The 19,045-nt window shown below is 37.9% G+C and overlaps 1 protein-coding gene across 1 annotated transcript in view; it reads right to left on the bottom strand.

Moving 5' to 3' along the window:
- Nucleotides 1–6,324: 6,324 nt before the first annotated feature.
- Nucleotides 6,325–19,045, bottom strand: part of FDX1 (ferredoxin 1) — a 32,343-nt gene continuing 19,622 nt past the window's right edge. The window contains exons 3-4 of the mRNA XM_052652890.1: nucleotides 15,016–15,145; nucleotides 6,325–7,725 (exon numbers count right to left, since the gene is read on the bottom strand). Of these exons, the coding sequence (XP_052508850.1) occupies nucleotides 7,599–7,725; nucleotides 15,016–15,145 (257 nt within the window). The 3' untranslated portion in view covers nucleotides 6,325–7,598. The remainder of the gene's footprint in view (nucleotides 7,726–15,015; nucleotides 15,146–19,045) is intronic.

The raw sequence follows: 19,045 nt of genomic DNA, 5'->3' as shown, positions 1-19,045 counted from the left end.
GACGGTAGAATCTGATAGAAATGGGTGCCAGGTCAAAGTATGTCCACTCCACTGTTAGGTATATGAACAATTCCAGCCTTGTAAATTTTGGCAGCATCCTTAAAAGAAATAATCATCTTGTCCTTCTGAAGAGTTCAACTGTCTGGCAAGAGTAATAAAGAGTAAAAACACTTGAGAGTTTGTCTCCTCATCACCCTGGTGATCGCTATGTGTGTGTGTGCACTCAGTCGTGTCTGACTCTATGCAACTCCATGGACTGTAGCCCTCCAGGCTCCTCTGTCCAGGGAATTTTCCAGGCAAGAATACTGGAGTGGGTTGCCATGCCCTCCCTCCAGTGGATCTTCCCGACCCAGGGATTGAACCTGAGTCTCTTGCACCTCCTGCGTTGGCAGGTGGATTGTTTACTGCTGAGATACCAGAGAAGCCCCAAGAACAGCTATATCCCAAGACTTTAACCCTGAAAGCTGTTGATAATATATAAATTTTTTGCTCTTCCTTTGGTTTAGTGGACTCATTTAACATAATCACACTTACTTAATCCCAACCCCTAAACTGAGATTTTCTCCTCTCAAGCCCCTCCCACTTTACCCCTGAAACCTTTCAGAGCGCAGTGGTGGGCAAAGGAAGTGGGTCTTTTTCTAGGAATTTCATTCAATAAATTCAACCAATATTTAGTGACCACCTACTACATGTCAGATACTCCTCTCAAGGCATTTGGAACATAACAAATAAAAGACTGAATGATTTACCTTATCATGAGCAGTGATCATGCTTTAAAAAATTTGGGGTATCAAGAAATGCATAAAAATTTTTTGAGCTGATTTTAAAACTATATTAAAACTCATAAATATATCTTAGTTTATGGGAAGGGAGTAAGCTGATCACAGAAGTGCTGCTATTCTTTTCAAAACATGTTTCCACTAAAAAAAAACAAACAGGTTTCCATATAGCAATTTGTATTAATATTTTAGTATATGAATAAATGTGTGGTTTGAAAGAACTGACATTGCTCTAAAAAGTAAACAACTTATTGCTTCATTTTTCAGCAATGGGGCCCTCACTTCTGTCACTTTTATTGAAAGTTGCTCCTTGCTTTTTCTTTCAATAAAAAGACAGTTATTTCCAGTTCAGACACAGCTGTATTATCTTATTTGGTTCCTTTTGTAGTTATCATAGCCTAGAAATTTTCAACTCGTAACTACTTCTTGAGAATTTAATATATGTGGTTATCAATGGAATATGTCTAATGTTAAATATCTTAATAAAGCACTATAATAAAGCAATTTTTAGTGCATTCATCAGGCGGGTAATAGGCTTAAGAGTAATCCCTTTGCACATCTGCTTTTCAGAAATAACACTCTGAACATAAAAGTCAAAGAATCGAGTCTCAGTTTGCAATTCATACGTAACAGGGATTTCATGTTTTAATACCTAAGGGTTAGATTTTGTCAAGAAGCAACCAGTGCTTTACAGTTAACAAAAAATGTTTATATGCATCATCTTAAATAATTCCTAAACTGTGTCCAGCAGATACTACGTCGCAGATGAGAAAGTAGTTTAGTTCAAGTATGGGTATTATCATCTCTACTTAAGATATGTAACCAGAGACTCCGCAGGGTTAAGTGACTACCTCAAGATGGAACATTCGTGAGGAGGCATAGCCAGGCCTTAAGTGGACACTGTACAATTTTCTACAAATTATAAAAAACTCTCATACAAAGGTATAGTGACCACATGTCAAAGATTTAACTCATTAGCAAGGAGGTTAGCAGAATGACAAGGTTGGTTCAAAGACAGACAGGAGAAACTGATACACAAACACACACATGCGCACGCGGAGGGAAAACAGAATGCTGTTCTAAGACTGCAGAGATAGATGCAAAACCGGATGCCTTTCAAGGCAAGAAAACCGTAACTCAGAGTTACATTTTTAACAAACAATTCCTTTGCAACTTACCAGTCTTCTCTAAATTATCTCACATCTAACTTTAGAGGGACTGGGGCCTAGTCAATAGTAAGTACCAAGTTACCTTCCTCCTCTGGAGCAGGAGTCAGCAAATTTTCCCTGTGCAGGGCCAGACAGCATATATAGATATACGCATCAGGCGTTCTAGGCCATTTGGTCCCTGTCACAACTACTCAATTCTGTTGTTGTGACATCAAATTAGCCATAGGCAACAAATAATGAATGAGCATGGCTATGCTGCCCTAAGACATTACTTACATAAAACAGGGGATAGGCATGGTTTGACCCATAGGATACTTTGCCAACTTCCTTGCCCTAGAGCTTCAGATGATCCTTGGGTAGCCCAGTTAGACAACCCTCTAAGTACAACTTTGAAATGACCTGCAGTAATCTTTCTGCTTTATTTCCAAGTTTTAGGTAATTTTTTAAAAACGATAGTACCCAGGATTCATGTTGATGTATGGCAAAACCAATACAGTATTGTAAAGTAAAATAAAGTAAAAAAAAAAAGAAAGAAAGAAAGAAAGAAAAAACAGTAGTACCCAGGCTTTCAAACAACTTTTGCGGTGCTTTTCCTGCACTATACGACAGCTTACTTTGCTGTCTCTCTAAAGCTCATTCAGGCTTTGGACTTCTGTTACAGAACAGAAGGCTCTCATTAAAGAACATTAGGGGCTTCCCCAGTGGCTCAGCAGTGAAGAACTTGCCTGCAATGCAGGAGACATCGCACGAGCTGTGCTTCAATTCTTGGGTCAGGAAGACCCCCTGGAGAAGGAAATGGCAACCCACTGCAGTATTCTTGCCTGGAAAATCCCATGGACAGTCCATGCGGACACAAAAGAGTTTGACATGACTTAGTGACTAAACAACAGCAAAAAAGAACATTAAAGCAAAACCACCGAGTTCTTTTCAGTGTCTTTGCTTGCTTGGTTTGGGGAGATTCTGACTTCCTATTCCTTTTCCACAGCCCTGAAGAATGCTCATCAGAACTGATGGAAAACCCAGTGCTGATGCTAACTCACTGACGGCTACCGTAAATACAGGATGCCAGGGCTTTCCTGGTCAAGACCCTGTGCTTCCACTTCAGGGGGTGCAGGTTCAATTCCTGGCCAGGGAAGTCACGCATGCCAAGCGGTGTGGTGAAAAAAAATACAGGATGTCAGACACTTCTAAGATGAAGCACCACTGATCTGCAGCCATGGTGGCAATTGTCACACGACTCAAGAGAATGGAGTCCATGTATCACCTATAGGACCTCAGCACTCAGACTTCAGGAACCAGTGAAATCTTAAGACCAGCAGAGGGATCTGCATTGACCCCATTCAAAACTGTTTCGGCCAAAATATTAGGGGAAAAAAAAAAAAAAAGAACACCTCATTCTTCTCATGGCTGAGTAGCATTCCAGTGTATATACAAATCTTCCTTATCCACTTATTTGTTCAGGGCATTTAGGTTGCTTCCATACTTTGGCTATTATAAATAATGCTGTTCTGAACAACATTGGGATACACGAATCTCTTTGAATTGAGTTTTCATCTTTTCCAGGTATATGTCCAGGAGTAGGGCTGCTGAAACATATGGTAGTGTTGCTTTTACTTTTCTGATAAAGCTCCATACTGTTCTCCAGTGACGGCATCAATTTACATTCCCACCAACAGTGTACAAGAGTCCCCTTTTCTCATCCTTGAAAACATTTGTTGCGTTCTTGATGATGGACATTCTGATAGGTGTGAAGTAATATCTCATTGCGGTTTTGATTTGCATTTTCCTGATAATTTACAATGTCGAGCACCTTTTCATGTGTCAGTTGGCTATCTGCATGTCCTCCTTGGAAAAATGTCTACCCATCTTCCACTCATTTGTAATTGGGTTTTTTGATATGATGTGTAGAGGATGCTAATGTGTTTTGGATATTAACCCCTTATCAGTCATATCATTTACAAATATTTTCTCTCATTCAGTAGGTTGTGTTTTCATTTTGTCTATGTTTTCCTCTGCTGCGCAAAAGCTTTTAAGTTTAATTAGGTCCCATTAGTTTATTTTTTGCCTTTGTTTCCTTTGCTTTAGGAGACAGATCCAAAAAATACTGCAATGATTTAAGTCAAATTTTGCCACAACATGCATGGACTTGGAGAGTATTATGCTAAGTGAAATAAGTTAAACACTGTATGATATTACTTATATGTGGAACCTAAAAAACAAACTAGTGAATATAACAAAAAAGAAACATTCACAGATATAAAAAAACAAAAGTGATTACCAATGGAGGGAAGGAGGAAGACAATATAAGGCTAGGGCGTTAAACAGTACAAAACTGTTACATATAAGCTACAAGGATATACTGTACAACACAGGGAATATAGGCAGTATTTTAATTATAAATGACTATAAGCCTTAAAAACTGTGAATCACTACACTGTACACCTGTAACTTACATAATATGGTATATGAACTATACTTCAATTGAAAAAAAAAAATCACAAGTTGAACACCATCCTTTTAAATATAATGGAGATTATCTGACCTCTCAAGAAAATACTCCTATGTATCTGACTCCTGTTAAGTTGGAGTTAGGATACAGGCACAGTATAAGGCCTATACTGGGCTCATGTAATCCCATCAGCAACAGGTGACTGCTGAAGAGCAAAGTGCCAGAATCACATTCCTTGTAAGACCAAGTTTTGATTAATTCACCTACGTATTGTATACCTTGTTGTTTAGTCGCTGAGTCATATCTGACTCTTTTGTGACCACAATGGACTGTAGCCTGCCGCTCCTCTGTGCATGGGAATTCCCATAGAGAAATACTACAGTGGGTTGCCATTTCTTTCTCCAGGGGATCTTCCCAACCCAGGGATTGAATCTGCAGCTTCTGCACTGCAGGCAAATTCTTTACCACTGAACCACCCGTGCTTCCCAGTGTACACCTACTGTGGGCTAAATACCACAACAGAAACTGCAAAGCTGAACACAACGTAGTCCTTACTCCAAGTGACCTGCAGACAAAGGGACAGAGGGAGCCAGAAAGGCACAATGGCTTTTCTTAATTTTATAACATTATTATCAAATCAAGTCTAAAAATTAAATGACCAATAATACATCCAGATAATAAGATAAGCAAATGGGATTCAAAAGGGAAGAGGAATAAGACATTGATTAGGTGATTTATTACTAACAGCTTTTGCAGAAGTAACACCTCTCACTGTAAAGATCTTTCCCATCAACTTCTCAAGCTGCTTGGAGATTTAAATTATCTTTTAACTTCCTGTTTCTGTTGTCATAGCCACATTTATTTCTGTCTGCTGGTGATCATGTCTTCCTCCTGCCAGCTGGCTGTCTAATTTTTCAGTTTCTAGCAACTTTGAAACAGAAGAAAATCTGATAAAAATAACTTGATATCATGTGATGTGTTGATATGTTAAAGGAATCCTGTTGTTGCTTCACAAAGATCATGCTTCTATTCTTGAAAACTTTTCCAATAAGAAAGTTTATATATAGTTTCTGAATATCTATGAATGGTTTACACTTAGAATAAATTTTCACAGGCTGTTTTTAGGAATATGCATATAATTATTTTGTTTTTTTATTTATAGTGATGTTATCCTACAAATAAGAAAGTCATAAAAGAAATTCTGATCTCAAAATGTGGTTTACCACAAAATTTCAAGTAGCTTAAAAAAGAAAAAGCAATTATAAGAGCTGCAAAAAGGAAGAAAAAAATAGGAAAACATATATTGAATCTAAATTTACCTCAGAGAACATTTTTCAAGTGAAATGTAATTGTTCTATTGCTTAACAGTCACAAATACCACATGGATCACCATGTGATACTTAAGTAGTTATTTAAAAAGGAGGACAGCTGTCCTTTAAGACAAAAATTTGACAGTATTTTTCACAGTGAAACTTAAGCAAAAGGTTTTGGAAATTCTTAGAACTGTTCACTTAAACAAATTCAGCAGTTCTGAATTACTTCCATAATTACAGGATGGTTTTATCTGTGAAAACCAAATACAACATTAAGTATTAGCACGTAACCAACAATTATATAGAGTACTGTGCCAAAGGAAGGTGCATTTCTTGATGGCAAAGTGACAGAGAAATGTAAACTAAAAATTACCCAGCTTTGCAAGAAAGCCTATCTTTCTTCTCCTGGATTTAAACCATCAAGAAGAAAACTATGAGGAGTCAGAATAAAACAAATGAACCATCATAATAAAGGAGACGTAAGAATCTTCTAAAACACAATTCAAGAGTAAAACCTAGCCCTCTTTAAAAGTTTAGAATACTGTTAATTAAAAGGCTAATCTTCACAGGCAATGAAGTGCTAGTAAATTAATCTGAAAGTAATGGTTACTGTGATGGCTTAAAAATGTTGTCTGAAAATTCTCTGACATCCCACAATGCAAATGATGGGTCAGACTCGGTGTCTCACTTCTAATCAAACAAACAAGCACAAGCAATACTCCATGACTTTCAGCTTCTGCCTAGCAAAGCTTATATGCCCTCTTAGGGCACTGGCTCTCAGAAACCACCTAACCCATTGTAAGGACATCCGGCTCACATGAAGGGACCGTACATACATGAGGGTTTCAGTCAAAGGCCCCTGCTAGATCCCCAGCGGACACCAGCATCAACTTGCCAGTCACATAAGGGAATCATAACCCTTCAGATGATTCTAGCACCTGGCTTCCAATGCTCAAAGTGCACAGATGTACTTGAAGCTAACTCAACTTTACAATTCACTTTGCACTAATTTTTTTCTGCCCTTCCCCATTAGTCCAAAATAGTTACTGTTTCATTATACTTCCAAGAGCATACTTCATACCCCTTTATTGTCATTTATCAGTTTATTCAGAGTAAAGATAAAATACAAATGTCTGCCACACATGGATGGCGATCTGAGGGGCTCAAGCCCCCCGTCCCTCAGGACCTTGCCTGCGTGCTCACTGCACGCCACTTGGCTCTGTCCTGGCCTCATTCCCTTCTTAGGACAGAGAAAATCTAATCCATAAGATATCTATTTTGTCACAGGGAGAGATTTATAAATAAGCATTACTTTTTAGAGATTACAAAGACAGACCATTCTAATCAGGATTAAAAAACACATACACACACACATCTAATTTTTAGTTTACTCCTCTACCTCAGTCAGAATTGAGACCAAACATCTTTGACAGTGCTTTATTATCTGTGCTCAGACTTTAAATAAGATATCCCTAATGTCCCCAGTTTTGATTTAAACATGTACAGTTCTGGTACTGACCTTCTAATTTGCAGTAGGACCCTAGACAAGCCACCTTACATCTCTGCCTCCACCCACATCCAAGAGAGAGAATGATACCCTTTTTTAACCTACTTACTTATAGGTAAGTAGGCATAAGATTTATGTTGCTGATCAATCACAGGTAAAATATATAAGGTTTTATCATATTAACTACTTTCTAGTATTTGTTTTTATAATTTAATCAAAATAAAAATGGCATACATCCAGAACTATAAAATTCAGCAGTTATATCAGATGAATTAAGTAGTAAATCTAGTCATAATAATAAATTCATCCATGTTCTCATTTAATTACATTAAGAAATAATAATTATAAAAATAGGGTAAAATGTTGTGAAAATATTCCTATTTATTCTATCTTTGAGGAGTTCATGCCCATATCAATGGACTCTCTGGCATCAGACACGGCATCAGGTACTCGAACAGTCATATTGTCCATAGCCTTTGTCAAACAAATCTGGCAGCCCAACCGAGATCTGTATAAAAAAGGGGGAAGGTACGGTTTAGTGTTAAGTATATCTTATTCACAAGGCAACGCAGTTAATAGGACCTTTTCTTACCTAGAATATTGGGATTTATTTACCTTGTAAGTTTTCATTAAGTCAAAAAAGATAAATCCAACCCTTTCAACTAGAGGATAACTGAATGTAAGCATAAAAACAAAAAGTGTGATATGTCAAAGTTTTATTTTAATCTCTAGTTTCTATCTTCTACTACCTGTTTCATCAGAACTACTATTTTTTGGTGACAGAAACTACAAGCAATGAAACAATAAGAAGACACAACAGTGAAGAAGAGAACTGAGGTTTTAGCAATGCCAAGACAGTAATTACCTTACAGTCACAACTACACTGGGAGGTGACAGGCACATCAGAGGTAGCCATCCCTTCAACTGAGTTATGGGAAATATGTTAATACTATGTATTGAATTTCATTACCATTCAAAATAATTCCAGCCCCCAAAATTACACTATGGCTGATTCTTGTTGATGTTTGCCAGAAAGCAATACAATACTGTAAAGTAATTATCCTTCAAATAAAACTAAATTAATTTATAGAAAAAAGACTACAAAACAAAAATTAAAAATACAGAAACAGTGTAAATTGATAAAAGGAAAGTAAATATTTATCACTGGAAGAATAATTGTAATTTCATTTTTTTCACAGAATCCTTGGATCACAATAAACTGTGGAAAATTCTGAAAGAGATGGGAATACCAGACCACCTGACCTGCCTCTTGAGAAATCTGTATGCAGGTCAGGAAGCAACAGTTAGAACTGGACATGGAACAACAGACTGGTTCCAAAAAGGAAAAGGAGTACGTCAAGGCTGTATATTGTCACCCTGCTTATTTAACTTACATGCAGAGTACATCATGAGAAATGCTGGGCTGGAAGAAGCACAAGCTGGAATCAATTGCTGGGAGAAATATCAATAACCTCAGATATGCAGATGACACCACCCTTATGGCAGAAAGCGAAGAGGAACTAAAAAGCCTCTTGATGAAAGTGAAAGAAGAGAGTGAAAAAGTTGGCGTTCATCGAGTCAGTGATGCTATCCAGCCATCTCATCCTTGGTCTACATAGCTCTAAATCTAAGTATAAACAAATCTTTCAACAAGCATAAAATGTTAAGTTATAAGGTCATTTTACACCATATTTTAATCAGCAGAGCTTTTTCTTTCTTAATGGCATGTAAAAATAAATACTATATTCATCTCATATTCCAACTGCCTTCAAAAATTTTGATGGAATGTGATATGCAGGTCTTGGTTTCATCAACATACTCATCAAGCACCTGCTGAGCATTTAAAGGGACAGAATTAAATGTCAGTGGGTTTGCAAAGAGCAGTTCACTTCGAACCTTACTAAACACCTCTTGCATGCCGGGTACCAGGGACGCCAGGAGGAGGCAGCACGGGGGCTAGAACCAAACAGACCAGTGGTCCAGATCCAGCACTGAATATGACGTGTTCACAGGCAACTTTCTTAATCCTGACAAGTATTAGTTTCCAAATGTCATCCTAAAGATGGATAATAAGTGGGTTCCTCACAGGACTGCTGTAAGGATTAGTTGCTAATATCAGTATCAAGGCGTGAACTTTAAATCAAATAGAAGAGCTGAGACACATTCACAGGTAATTAACATGTGAGACTGTGACAAATGTCATGGGAGAAGGCTGAAAGGTCTGAGGAGAAGCCCTGACTTCTGGCTGGGGAGGCGGTGTTTCTAATGGGTTCTGAAGACTAGGTAGGATTTAATAGTTAATAAAAGATAAAGGAGAAAGGCACTTGAGGCAAAGGTAATAAGGGTTCAAGGCAGGCTTGAGTTAATATGGGTTTCTGACTTAGCTGCTGTGTAGGCCAGACAAGGACAAGAAGAGTGATGGGCTAGAAAGCTAGTCAGGCCACGGACAGCCCTGAACACCAATGAAGGGGTGGTTCATGTTTTTACTAGTGAGCAATGAGGGGCCCTGGGAGGTTTCTGAAAGGGAGTAAGTACTACAGTCATGGGCTTCCCTGCTGGCTCGGTAGTAAAGAATGCACCTGCCAATGTAGGAGACACAGGTTTGATCCCTGGTTTGGGAAGATCCCCAGGAGAAGGAAATCGGCTCCAGTTCATGGGGTCAAAAAAGAATCAGACACGACATAATGACTCAACAACAACGAACAACTACAGTCATGGAAAATATTGACTGCTGATAGAAAAAAACCCTTTCTGTTAGCAGTTCCTATTTGTTGAATTAGAAACAGTCCTGACAATCTTGAGCAAAGAATGCTCAAACTACCGCACAATTGCACTCATCTCACATGCTAGTAAAATAATGCTCAAAATTCTCCAAGCCAGGCTTCAACAGTAGGTGAACCGTTAACTTCCAGATGTACAAGCTGGATTTAGAAAAGGCAGAGGAACCAGAGATCAAATTGCCAACATCCACTGGATCATCCAAAAAGCAAGAGAGTTCCAGAAAAATATCTACTTCTCCTTTATTGACTGTGCCAAAGTCTTTGAATGTGTGGACCACAACAAACCCTGGAAAATTCTTAAAGAGATGGGAACACCAGACCACCTTACCTGCCTCTTCAGAAATTTATATGCAGGTCAAGAAGCTACAGTTAGAACTGGACATGGAACAACAGACTGGTTCCAAACACGGAGAGGAGTCAGTCAAGGCTGTACATCATCACCATGCTTATTTAACTTATAGGCAGAGCATATCATGAGAAATGCTGGGCTGAAAGAAGCACAAGCTGGAATCAAGATTGCCAGGAGAAATATCAATAACCTCAAATATGCAGATGACACCATCCTTATGGCAGAAAGTGAAGAAGAACAAAAGAGCCTCTTGATGAAAGTGAAAGAGGAGTGAAAAAATTGGCGTAAAACTCAACATTCAGAAAACTAAGATCATGGCATCTGGTTCCATCACTTCATGGGAAATAGATGGGGAAACAGTGGAAACAATGACAGACTTTATTTTTGGGGGGCTCCAAAATCACTGCAGATGGTGACTGCAGCCACAAAATTAAAAGATACTTGCTCTTTGGAAGAAAAGTTATGACCAACCTAGACAGCATATTAAAAAGCAGAGGCATTACTTTGCCAACAAAAGTCCATCTAGTCAAAGCTATGGTTTTTCCAGTGGTCATGTATGGATGGGAGAGTTGGACTGTGAAGAAAGCTGAGCACCAAAGAATTGATGCTTTTGAACTGTGGTGTTGGAGAAGACTCTTGAGAGTCCCTTGGACTGCAAGGAGATCCAACCAGCCCATTCTAAAGGAGATCAGTCCTGGGTGTTCTTTGCAAGGAATGATGCTAAAGCTGAAACTCCAGTACTCTGGCCACCTCATGTGAAAAGGTGACTCACTGGAAAAGACTCTGATGCTGGGAGGGATAGGGGGCAGGAGGAAAAGGGGGACGACGGGGGATGAGATGGCTGGATGGCATCACCGACTCGACGGACCTGAGTTTGAGTGAACTCCGGGAGTTGGTGATGGACAGGGTGGCCTGGAGTGCTGCAATTCATGGGATCGTAAAGAGTCGGACACGACTGAGCAACTGAACTGAAGAGTAACGCTAGTCTTCAAGGAACTTCGGGAAGAAGATGGAAAAAGCTATCAATGATATAGGTCAGAATCAAGTAAGCACAGTAACAGAAGAACCAGAAGTACTTAGAACACAGGGAACCCCTCCTGGTTCTGTAACCCGAGAGGATAAGGCAGCGGTGCTGGGACCGCTCTCACTCCCCTACTTTCTCCTGGGATGTCTCCAGCTCCAAGGTGAACCAGTGTAAAACCTCTAGAGAAGGAGCTGAACAGCAAGTCTTCCTTGATTTCATTATTAATCCCACAAAATCTCCCACTTGTGCAAACCCTGAAGACATTTTCTACAGCCACTTTGTCATATACACCTGACAGCGGAAATATACTAGCTGTGTTAACTTGACTTCTAAAGTTTAGTTTTCAAAGCAAAGAAGCAGACTCAAACTATAAGAAACCAAGGACTTTGGGGTCCAGTGTAACTGACTGAAACCAGGGCTCTGTCATTCTCCAGCTATGTGGCCTTGAGCAAATCTCGCCCTGTTCTATAAAGTGGTGATAATACTGCAGACTCTGAAGGTTAGAAACAATCTTTGTTAAGATTGTAGGCATTATAGTAAATGTCTGGCATTTGAATTAATATTATTATAGTTAAAATGCCAACAAATGCCAACCATTGAGTGAATGCTTTTTGCATCAGACACTATTTAAGGAGCTGCACATGCATGTATTAGCTGACATGACACAACAATCCTATGAGGTAGGTACTATTTTATTATCCCCATTTTAGAAATATGAAAATGAGGTCTCTGTGTAGGTTATCCATGGAAACTGGTAGCAGAGAGCAATGACAACTATCAAAAATAGATTCACAAATAATTCCTGAATCTATCAACCATTAATTCCAAAAATAGCTGGTGATGATGCCCTTTGTGAGTCAGGCACTAGAGATATAATAATGAAATATTAGATCATCAGTTTCCTTCCAACAAAAGTAAAAAAAAAATGAATTGGAAGTATTAGAAGATAAGTTCTAGATCCTAATGAATCTTCTTTCATCTATTTTTATTCAAGGAATTAATATTTGTCACAATTTAATGAGTGGAGAAGAAATTTGAAACCTTTTCTGTATTCTTGAAGGACAGATTTGATAATTGAAAGAACTTATAATGAAAAGTTTTACCTACTTGAGATAATGCAGTTTTTAGAAAAACTTAATATATAATAATAATGTTAAAATGAAGTTTTAATTGTACATTAAAGAAAATTAATCAGAACTTATTATTAATGGATCATCAGTCCATTATTAATCAAGGCTAAGTACACTCTATAAAAACATTAAAATGCTCTTCAATCTAAAAATTAAGGACAGTTACATCAAACTTAATTTTAAGATAAACTTAGATCTAAAGACTGAGTTTCCTTTAATCTTTGGAAGTATATAGTACCCTAGAAATAGAAGTTTACATGCAGTTACCATTTTTGAACAAAATTATTTTCATTCCATTTTATCAGTGCTTTCTAAATCCTACCTGTTAAAAGCATTATACTCTTTCCCCACACCCTACTTATATAACTTAAATGCAGAGTACATCATGAGAAACGCTGAGCTGGAAGAAGCACAAGCTGGAATCAAGATTGCCAGGAGAAATATCAATAACCTCAGATATGCAGATGACACCACCCTTATGGCAGAAAGTGAAGAAGAACTAAAGAGCCTCTTGATGAACGTGAAAGAGGAGAGTGAAAAAGTTGGCTTAAAGCTCAACATTCAGAAAACTAAGATCATGGCATCCGGTCCTGTCACTTCATGGGAAATAGATGGGGAAACAGTGGCTGACTTTATCTTTCTGGGCTCCAAAATCACTGCAGATGGTGACTGCAGCCATGAAATGTAAAAGACGCTTACTCTTTGGAAGGAAAGTTATGACCAACCTAGACAGCATATTCAAAAGCAAAGACATTACTTTGCCAACAAAGGTCCGTCTAGTTAGTCAAGGCTATGGTTTTTCCAGTGGTCATGTATGGATGTGAGAGTTGGACTATAAAGAAAGCTGAGCGCAGAAGAATTGATGCTTTTGAACTGTGGTGTTGGAGAAGACTCTTCAGAGTCCCTTGGACTACAAGGAGATCCAAACAGTCCATCCTAAAGGAGATCAGTCCTGAGTGTTCACTGGAAGGACTGATGTTGAAGCTGAAACTCCAATATTTTGGCCACCTGATGCAAAGAGCTGACTCATTGGAAAAGACCCTGATGCTGGGAAAGATTGAGGGCAGGAGGAGAAGGGGACGACAGAGGATGAGATGGTTGGATGGCATCACCGACTCAGTGGACATGGGTTTGGGTGGACTCTGGGAGTTGGTGATGGACAGGGAGGCCTGGTGTGCTGTGGTTCATGGGGTTACAAAGAGTTGGACACAACTTAGCAACTGAACTGAACTGAACTTTCCCCACAGAGCATTTCTACTAAAATTTTGTGCACTTAAGAATACCAGCTATAAAAAGTCATAAAAGCTATTTCTTGCTTTCCATTATTTTGTTCTAAAACTTCTGAATTTTACTATCAAAATTTTTGGCTAGCATTTGCAATAGGTCTTATATCGTCTCACAGTCATGTATCTCTCCTAAATGAAGCTCTCCCTTTCCTCTCATTTTTTCTTTTTGTTCAGAATATTATCTGTTACATGCACCTATAAATTTTATCTGAATAAAAGAGCAAGCAGCTAGCTATGGTTCTCCCTCACACTGAGAAACAATTTTCAGAACCAAATCAACACAACCACTGAGTGTGTTCTATGTGTTATCCTTTGAACAGAAAAGGAGCTGTTGATAGAGAATGTGGCACCTGAAGATGTGAGGGGAGACTGGTAGGAGGCAGCCACAATAAAAACCAATGAACTAAAAACTTTTGTGAGGATTACAGAGTTGACATCAAGGGTCTAAGAAAATGATGGTTACATAATACACATGAAATAAAGTTTATTATTACTTTTTTATTGTTTTCAACTATTTTTCATTAGGGTCACCAAACTGGAGTTAAAAGTCAAAGCCAACCTGAAGTAAACTCTGATTATCTTGCTCTTTGAAACATTAAATTAACTCCGTATCTTCCCTAACTCAAACCAAAATTCTAGATAATTTTTTAAAAAAGATATCATTTGAGATCACTTACTACTATAAATCTTACCACTTCCAAATTTAAGAATAATTCTATTAATAACAAGAATAATATCTGAGTTTCTTCAATATACAATTAAAACTATTCATTCTAACATAACTATTATATATTAAGTTTCTGAGAACTGTATTCTCACAAGTAGGCAAAACTTTTCATTATAATTTCTTTCATTTATCAAATCTGTCCTTCAAGAATACCATAATAAAGCATTATATTTCATCCCAACTCATTGTGACAAATATTAATTCCTTGAATAAAAATAGATGAAAGAAGATTTATTAGGATCCAGAACTTCTCTTCTAATACTTCCAATTAACTTTTTTTTTCACTTTTGTTAAAAGGAAAGCTTCATAAGGGTTAAACTGTAGAATACATGAAGAAATGTCACATATTTGATATTCAAAGTTTGCGACTTATCTGTCTACACTGGAAGAACACTATTACATGCATGCAGATTACATGTCTCTGGTCAGAGACAGACATGAACAAATAAAACTTTCACCCTCCCAGATGATTCTTACAACAGAAATGGTCTGAAAATCTTACCTATCTGTTAGTCCATATGCCAGATCAAGCATGTCATTCTCCTCATCAGTGATTGCTTCCAGTTTCTCATATATGTGCTGTTCAAAGATGAGGTGACAGGTAGAACAAGCCAGGGTTCCCTCACATGCACCTACAAAAGCAACAAACATTGAACATGCTCCTCTCTACATTCAACAAGATTCAAAATCGCCTGGAATGAAGTAATTTCTAAATTTAAAAATCAGCATTAGCACACATCAATGGTAGGACTTTATTTCTGAATAATAATGAAAATTAGGGACAACTCCCCATACCCAGTACACACAGAGTTGGAAATCACTTTCAAATATTACTTTTAAGAGGTTATGGGTTAGATGCTGTGAGGGAGACTCAAAAATACAAATCCTAATATGAAAGAGTTTACAAGTTAATGAGTCATGTATAGATACAAAAATATATGCCTTTTAAATTTATATAGTTATTAATTTACATACAGCTGTGGAAGTTACTTACCTTTTCCTGGAAAACTCAACACAATTTATAGGAGCTTTCGTGGTGTGTAAGAGGGATCAGAAAGTAATCAAACTGACATCTAAATAAAGTTAAATATTCTTCCCTCTCAATCTTTCTTTATAATCAGGACATAATCAAATAAGTCACTTTTAAGAGTCACACTGGTTTAAAATAAAGAGAATATTTCTCCTGCTCCATGTTTTTAAAAGTCATTAATTTGACATTTATTAAGTGCCTATTACACACCAGGCACTATAAACAGGGAACTGAAAAGTCATCTAGTCCAACCAAACTCTAACTGAATATGCTTTACAACCCCCTTTTCTCAGGGTTTACCCATCTCTTGCTCGAAAACTTCTGACAGAGAAATCCTCCTGCTTAAGCCGGTTGATCTCACATTTGGCTGCTTCTGTGCTAAAGTCTGTCACTCTGTAACTTTCCACCTACTGCTCCAACTCTACCCCATGGAGTCGAATCTTTTTTTTTCCTTCTGGTTCTACTGAGGTAAAATTAACAAAACTGTAAGATATTTAAAGCACACATGATAATGATTTGATATATGCATATACTGTGAAAGGACTCCTCTCAGGACCCCAGTTAATACACCTGTAACCCCATATATGTCTATTTATTTATTTTCCATGAGAACATGTAAGGTCTACTCTCTCAGCAACAGAGTTATAGCCACCATGATTTACATTTGATCCTCAGTCCTTAATATTAGAGGTAAAATTTTAAACCCTTTTACCTATTCACATATTTCCATGATCTCCACCAAGCCCCTGGCAACCACTTTTCTACTCTCTGTGTCTATAAGCTTATTTAGTGAATCCTTCTAAACAACAGCTTTTCATATATTTAAAAATGCTCTTCTCCAGGCTGAGCATACGCAGGTCCTTCAGATTTTTCTTACATAGTAACATAGTTCTAAATCCCTTCTTTCAGTCTGGTTGGGTCTTCCTTAAAATACAGCATCCAAGAGCTGACCCGATAAAACAGAACCATCCATATCATGTTCTCATTAAATTCTACCTTAAAAAGTTGTTCTGGTTTCGTTTTTAAATAATTTTTAAAGCCATAATACAATTGTAAAGATTATAGACTCTTGGAAGTAACATCAGTTGGATTTAGATTCTCTTGGTCGATAACATTATATAAAATATTAATAGAACTATTATCAATAGTTAGTGAATTTCTTACTTTTCCTGTGAAAAAATTTATCATTGTAATAAGAATTGTTCTTCCACAATTTAAACATTTGTTACTCATATTTTATTACTTTAAAACATAAAGAAAGAAAAGAGGCTTCCTTATACATTCATTTTTATTAAATTTCATCCAAAGCAGATTTTATTAAATCTCATTCAAAGCGAAACAAGATGAAGCAGAGACATACCATATAGTGACATACAGGGGTCATAAGCATGGACTCTGGAGCCAGATTCCCTGGCTTCAATCTCAGCTCCACTTTTTACTAATGGCATCACCTTGGGCTACTCCACCCTCCATGCCTGAATTTCCTCAGTAGTAACTATACCAAGGGCAGTTGCAAGCATTACATACGAATGTGTGCTTAACATATATACTTGCAACCATGACTGACTGGTAGAGTAACACCTATTCAAGTGTTGGCAATTATTATTATTTGGAAGTTATAAGAAAACTTAAAAGAATTTCAACTTTCTTATATATTAAATTATATGTATGTTTATATAATAAATATATAAATATGTATATACATTTATGTAATATACAAATATATACGCACACCAATTAGTTATTTGAACAAGCGGTTTACTTTTCTATTTTTGCATAAATTTGAGGCTTTCCACACAAAAAGGTAAATGGATATATTTTACTTAAAAGGAAGTGGGCTTCCTCTGCTTAAAAAAAGGTAGGTAAATTGTTGTTTAGTCGCTAAGTTGTGTCTGACTCTTGTGACCCCATGGACTACAGCCCACCCAGCTCCTCTGTCCATGGGAATTTCTCAGGCAAGAATCCTGGAGTGGGCTGCCATTTCCTTCTCCAGGGGATCTTCCCAACCCAAGAATTAAACACACGTCTCCTGCAGTGGCAGGCGGATTCTTTAGCGCTGAGCCACCAAGTAGGTAGGCAGAGAGGTAGAGAGAAAGAAAACCTCTGCAGTAAAAGGAGAACTGGAGTGCAACCCTGAGGCCAGCTGGGCTCTTGATGAATCTGCCACACTGTCCACTGTGTCCTGGGCAGGCCTCTCAAGGACCTCAATTTTTTTCTCATCTGTATCATGGGAGATTGAGGTAGATGATACCTAAGGGCCTGTTCACTCTAATATTTTATGACTCCACAAAGAAGAATTGTAGTTCTTAATGGATTTGTTCACTAGTATTCAATAAATACATACTAATTTTGCTTTCTGTTTTTATCTGATCAGTACCCAATCCAGACAAACTCAAAACTAAAATGTCAAATCCATTTAGAGATACTGGGGGACAAAGTTCAGGAAATTCAGCATGTTTTGTCTTAAAATGTAAGTAAAACCCTCCCTAAAATATACCAAGCAACTACCCTAATTTAAAAAGCTTTAAAAAGCTTGAAGTTTTTATTATTAAAAAAACAAATCCTGAGAACTGCAAGCGATGCATAACAGAAGATACAAGAAAAACAAACTCACGATCCTGGGCAGAATGCGGAGTTGGGAGCTGGCTATAGAGGCAGACGGAGGACCAAGCACAGAGCTCTCCCAAGCTCTCCTAAGGAGCCTGAGCGTGTGCTGTAAGCACGTGCTCCACTTGCCGACACACTGGGTAGGTAAACTAGCACATTCTCAGTGGGTGAGTTGCCACAGAGATGTTTCTGGCTGGAGATTACCAGCAACTGTCACTCTACCACCCCTCTTGAATCCAGCCCCTGAATCCAATGCAGTGGTTGCTGCTGAAGTTCCAGGAAGATACTAAAGGATTTTGAGCAGGAAAGTGACATGGCATGTTTATTTTGGATATATATCCTGCTGGTGCCTGTGTGTAAAGGATGGGTTTGACATGGACAAGACAGAAGCAGAAGTCATGACATTTCACCAGAGAGGAGGGGGGAAAGAGGAAAAGAAGGATAAGAGACTGAGAGAGTCAAGGAGACGCCTTCCCCCACCCACCAAGAAAAGGAGTTAAAATACAGATGTGTCAACTGGAAAACAGAGAACCAGAAAAGGGTGATATAAGAAAAGCCCAGGGAAGAAGCCAGTGCATACAATATGGTCTCAATCATCTTGGAATTCAGAGAAAAGTCCACATGCCAATAAATCCCTGCAGAAAATTTAGGACATTCTTTTTACCACCTGGTCAGTCAAAATGAAGAGTTACCATCCGTGTTCTAGGTCTTTGCTTTCTTCCCTAGAAAATCCCAATTCTTTTAACCTCTTAAAGGCTTTATTTTCACTCTCTAATAATTTTCATAGCTCCTCTCACGAACCTTGCCAGCTGATTCCACATCTTGCTTAGGATGCCAAGTTCAGAGCTGAAGAGAGTATTCTAATAAGAATCTGACAAATGTTGAATATATACAA

The sequence above is a fragment of the Budorcas taxicolor genome, chromosome 15, assembly GCF_023091745.1.
Source record: "Budorcas taxicolor isolate Tak-1 chromosome 15, Takin1.1, whole genome shotgun sequence".
NCBI classification, from domain to species: Eukaryota; Metazoa; Chordata; class Mammalia; order Artiodactyla; family Bovidae; genus Budorcas; species Budorcas taxicolor.
The sequence above is the reverse complement of the archived record's forward strand: the minus strand, read 5'-3'. Positions and strand labels throughout refer to the sequence as shown.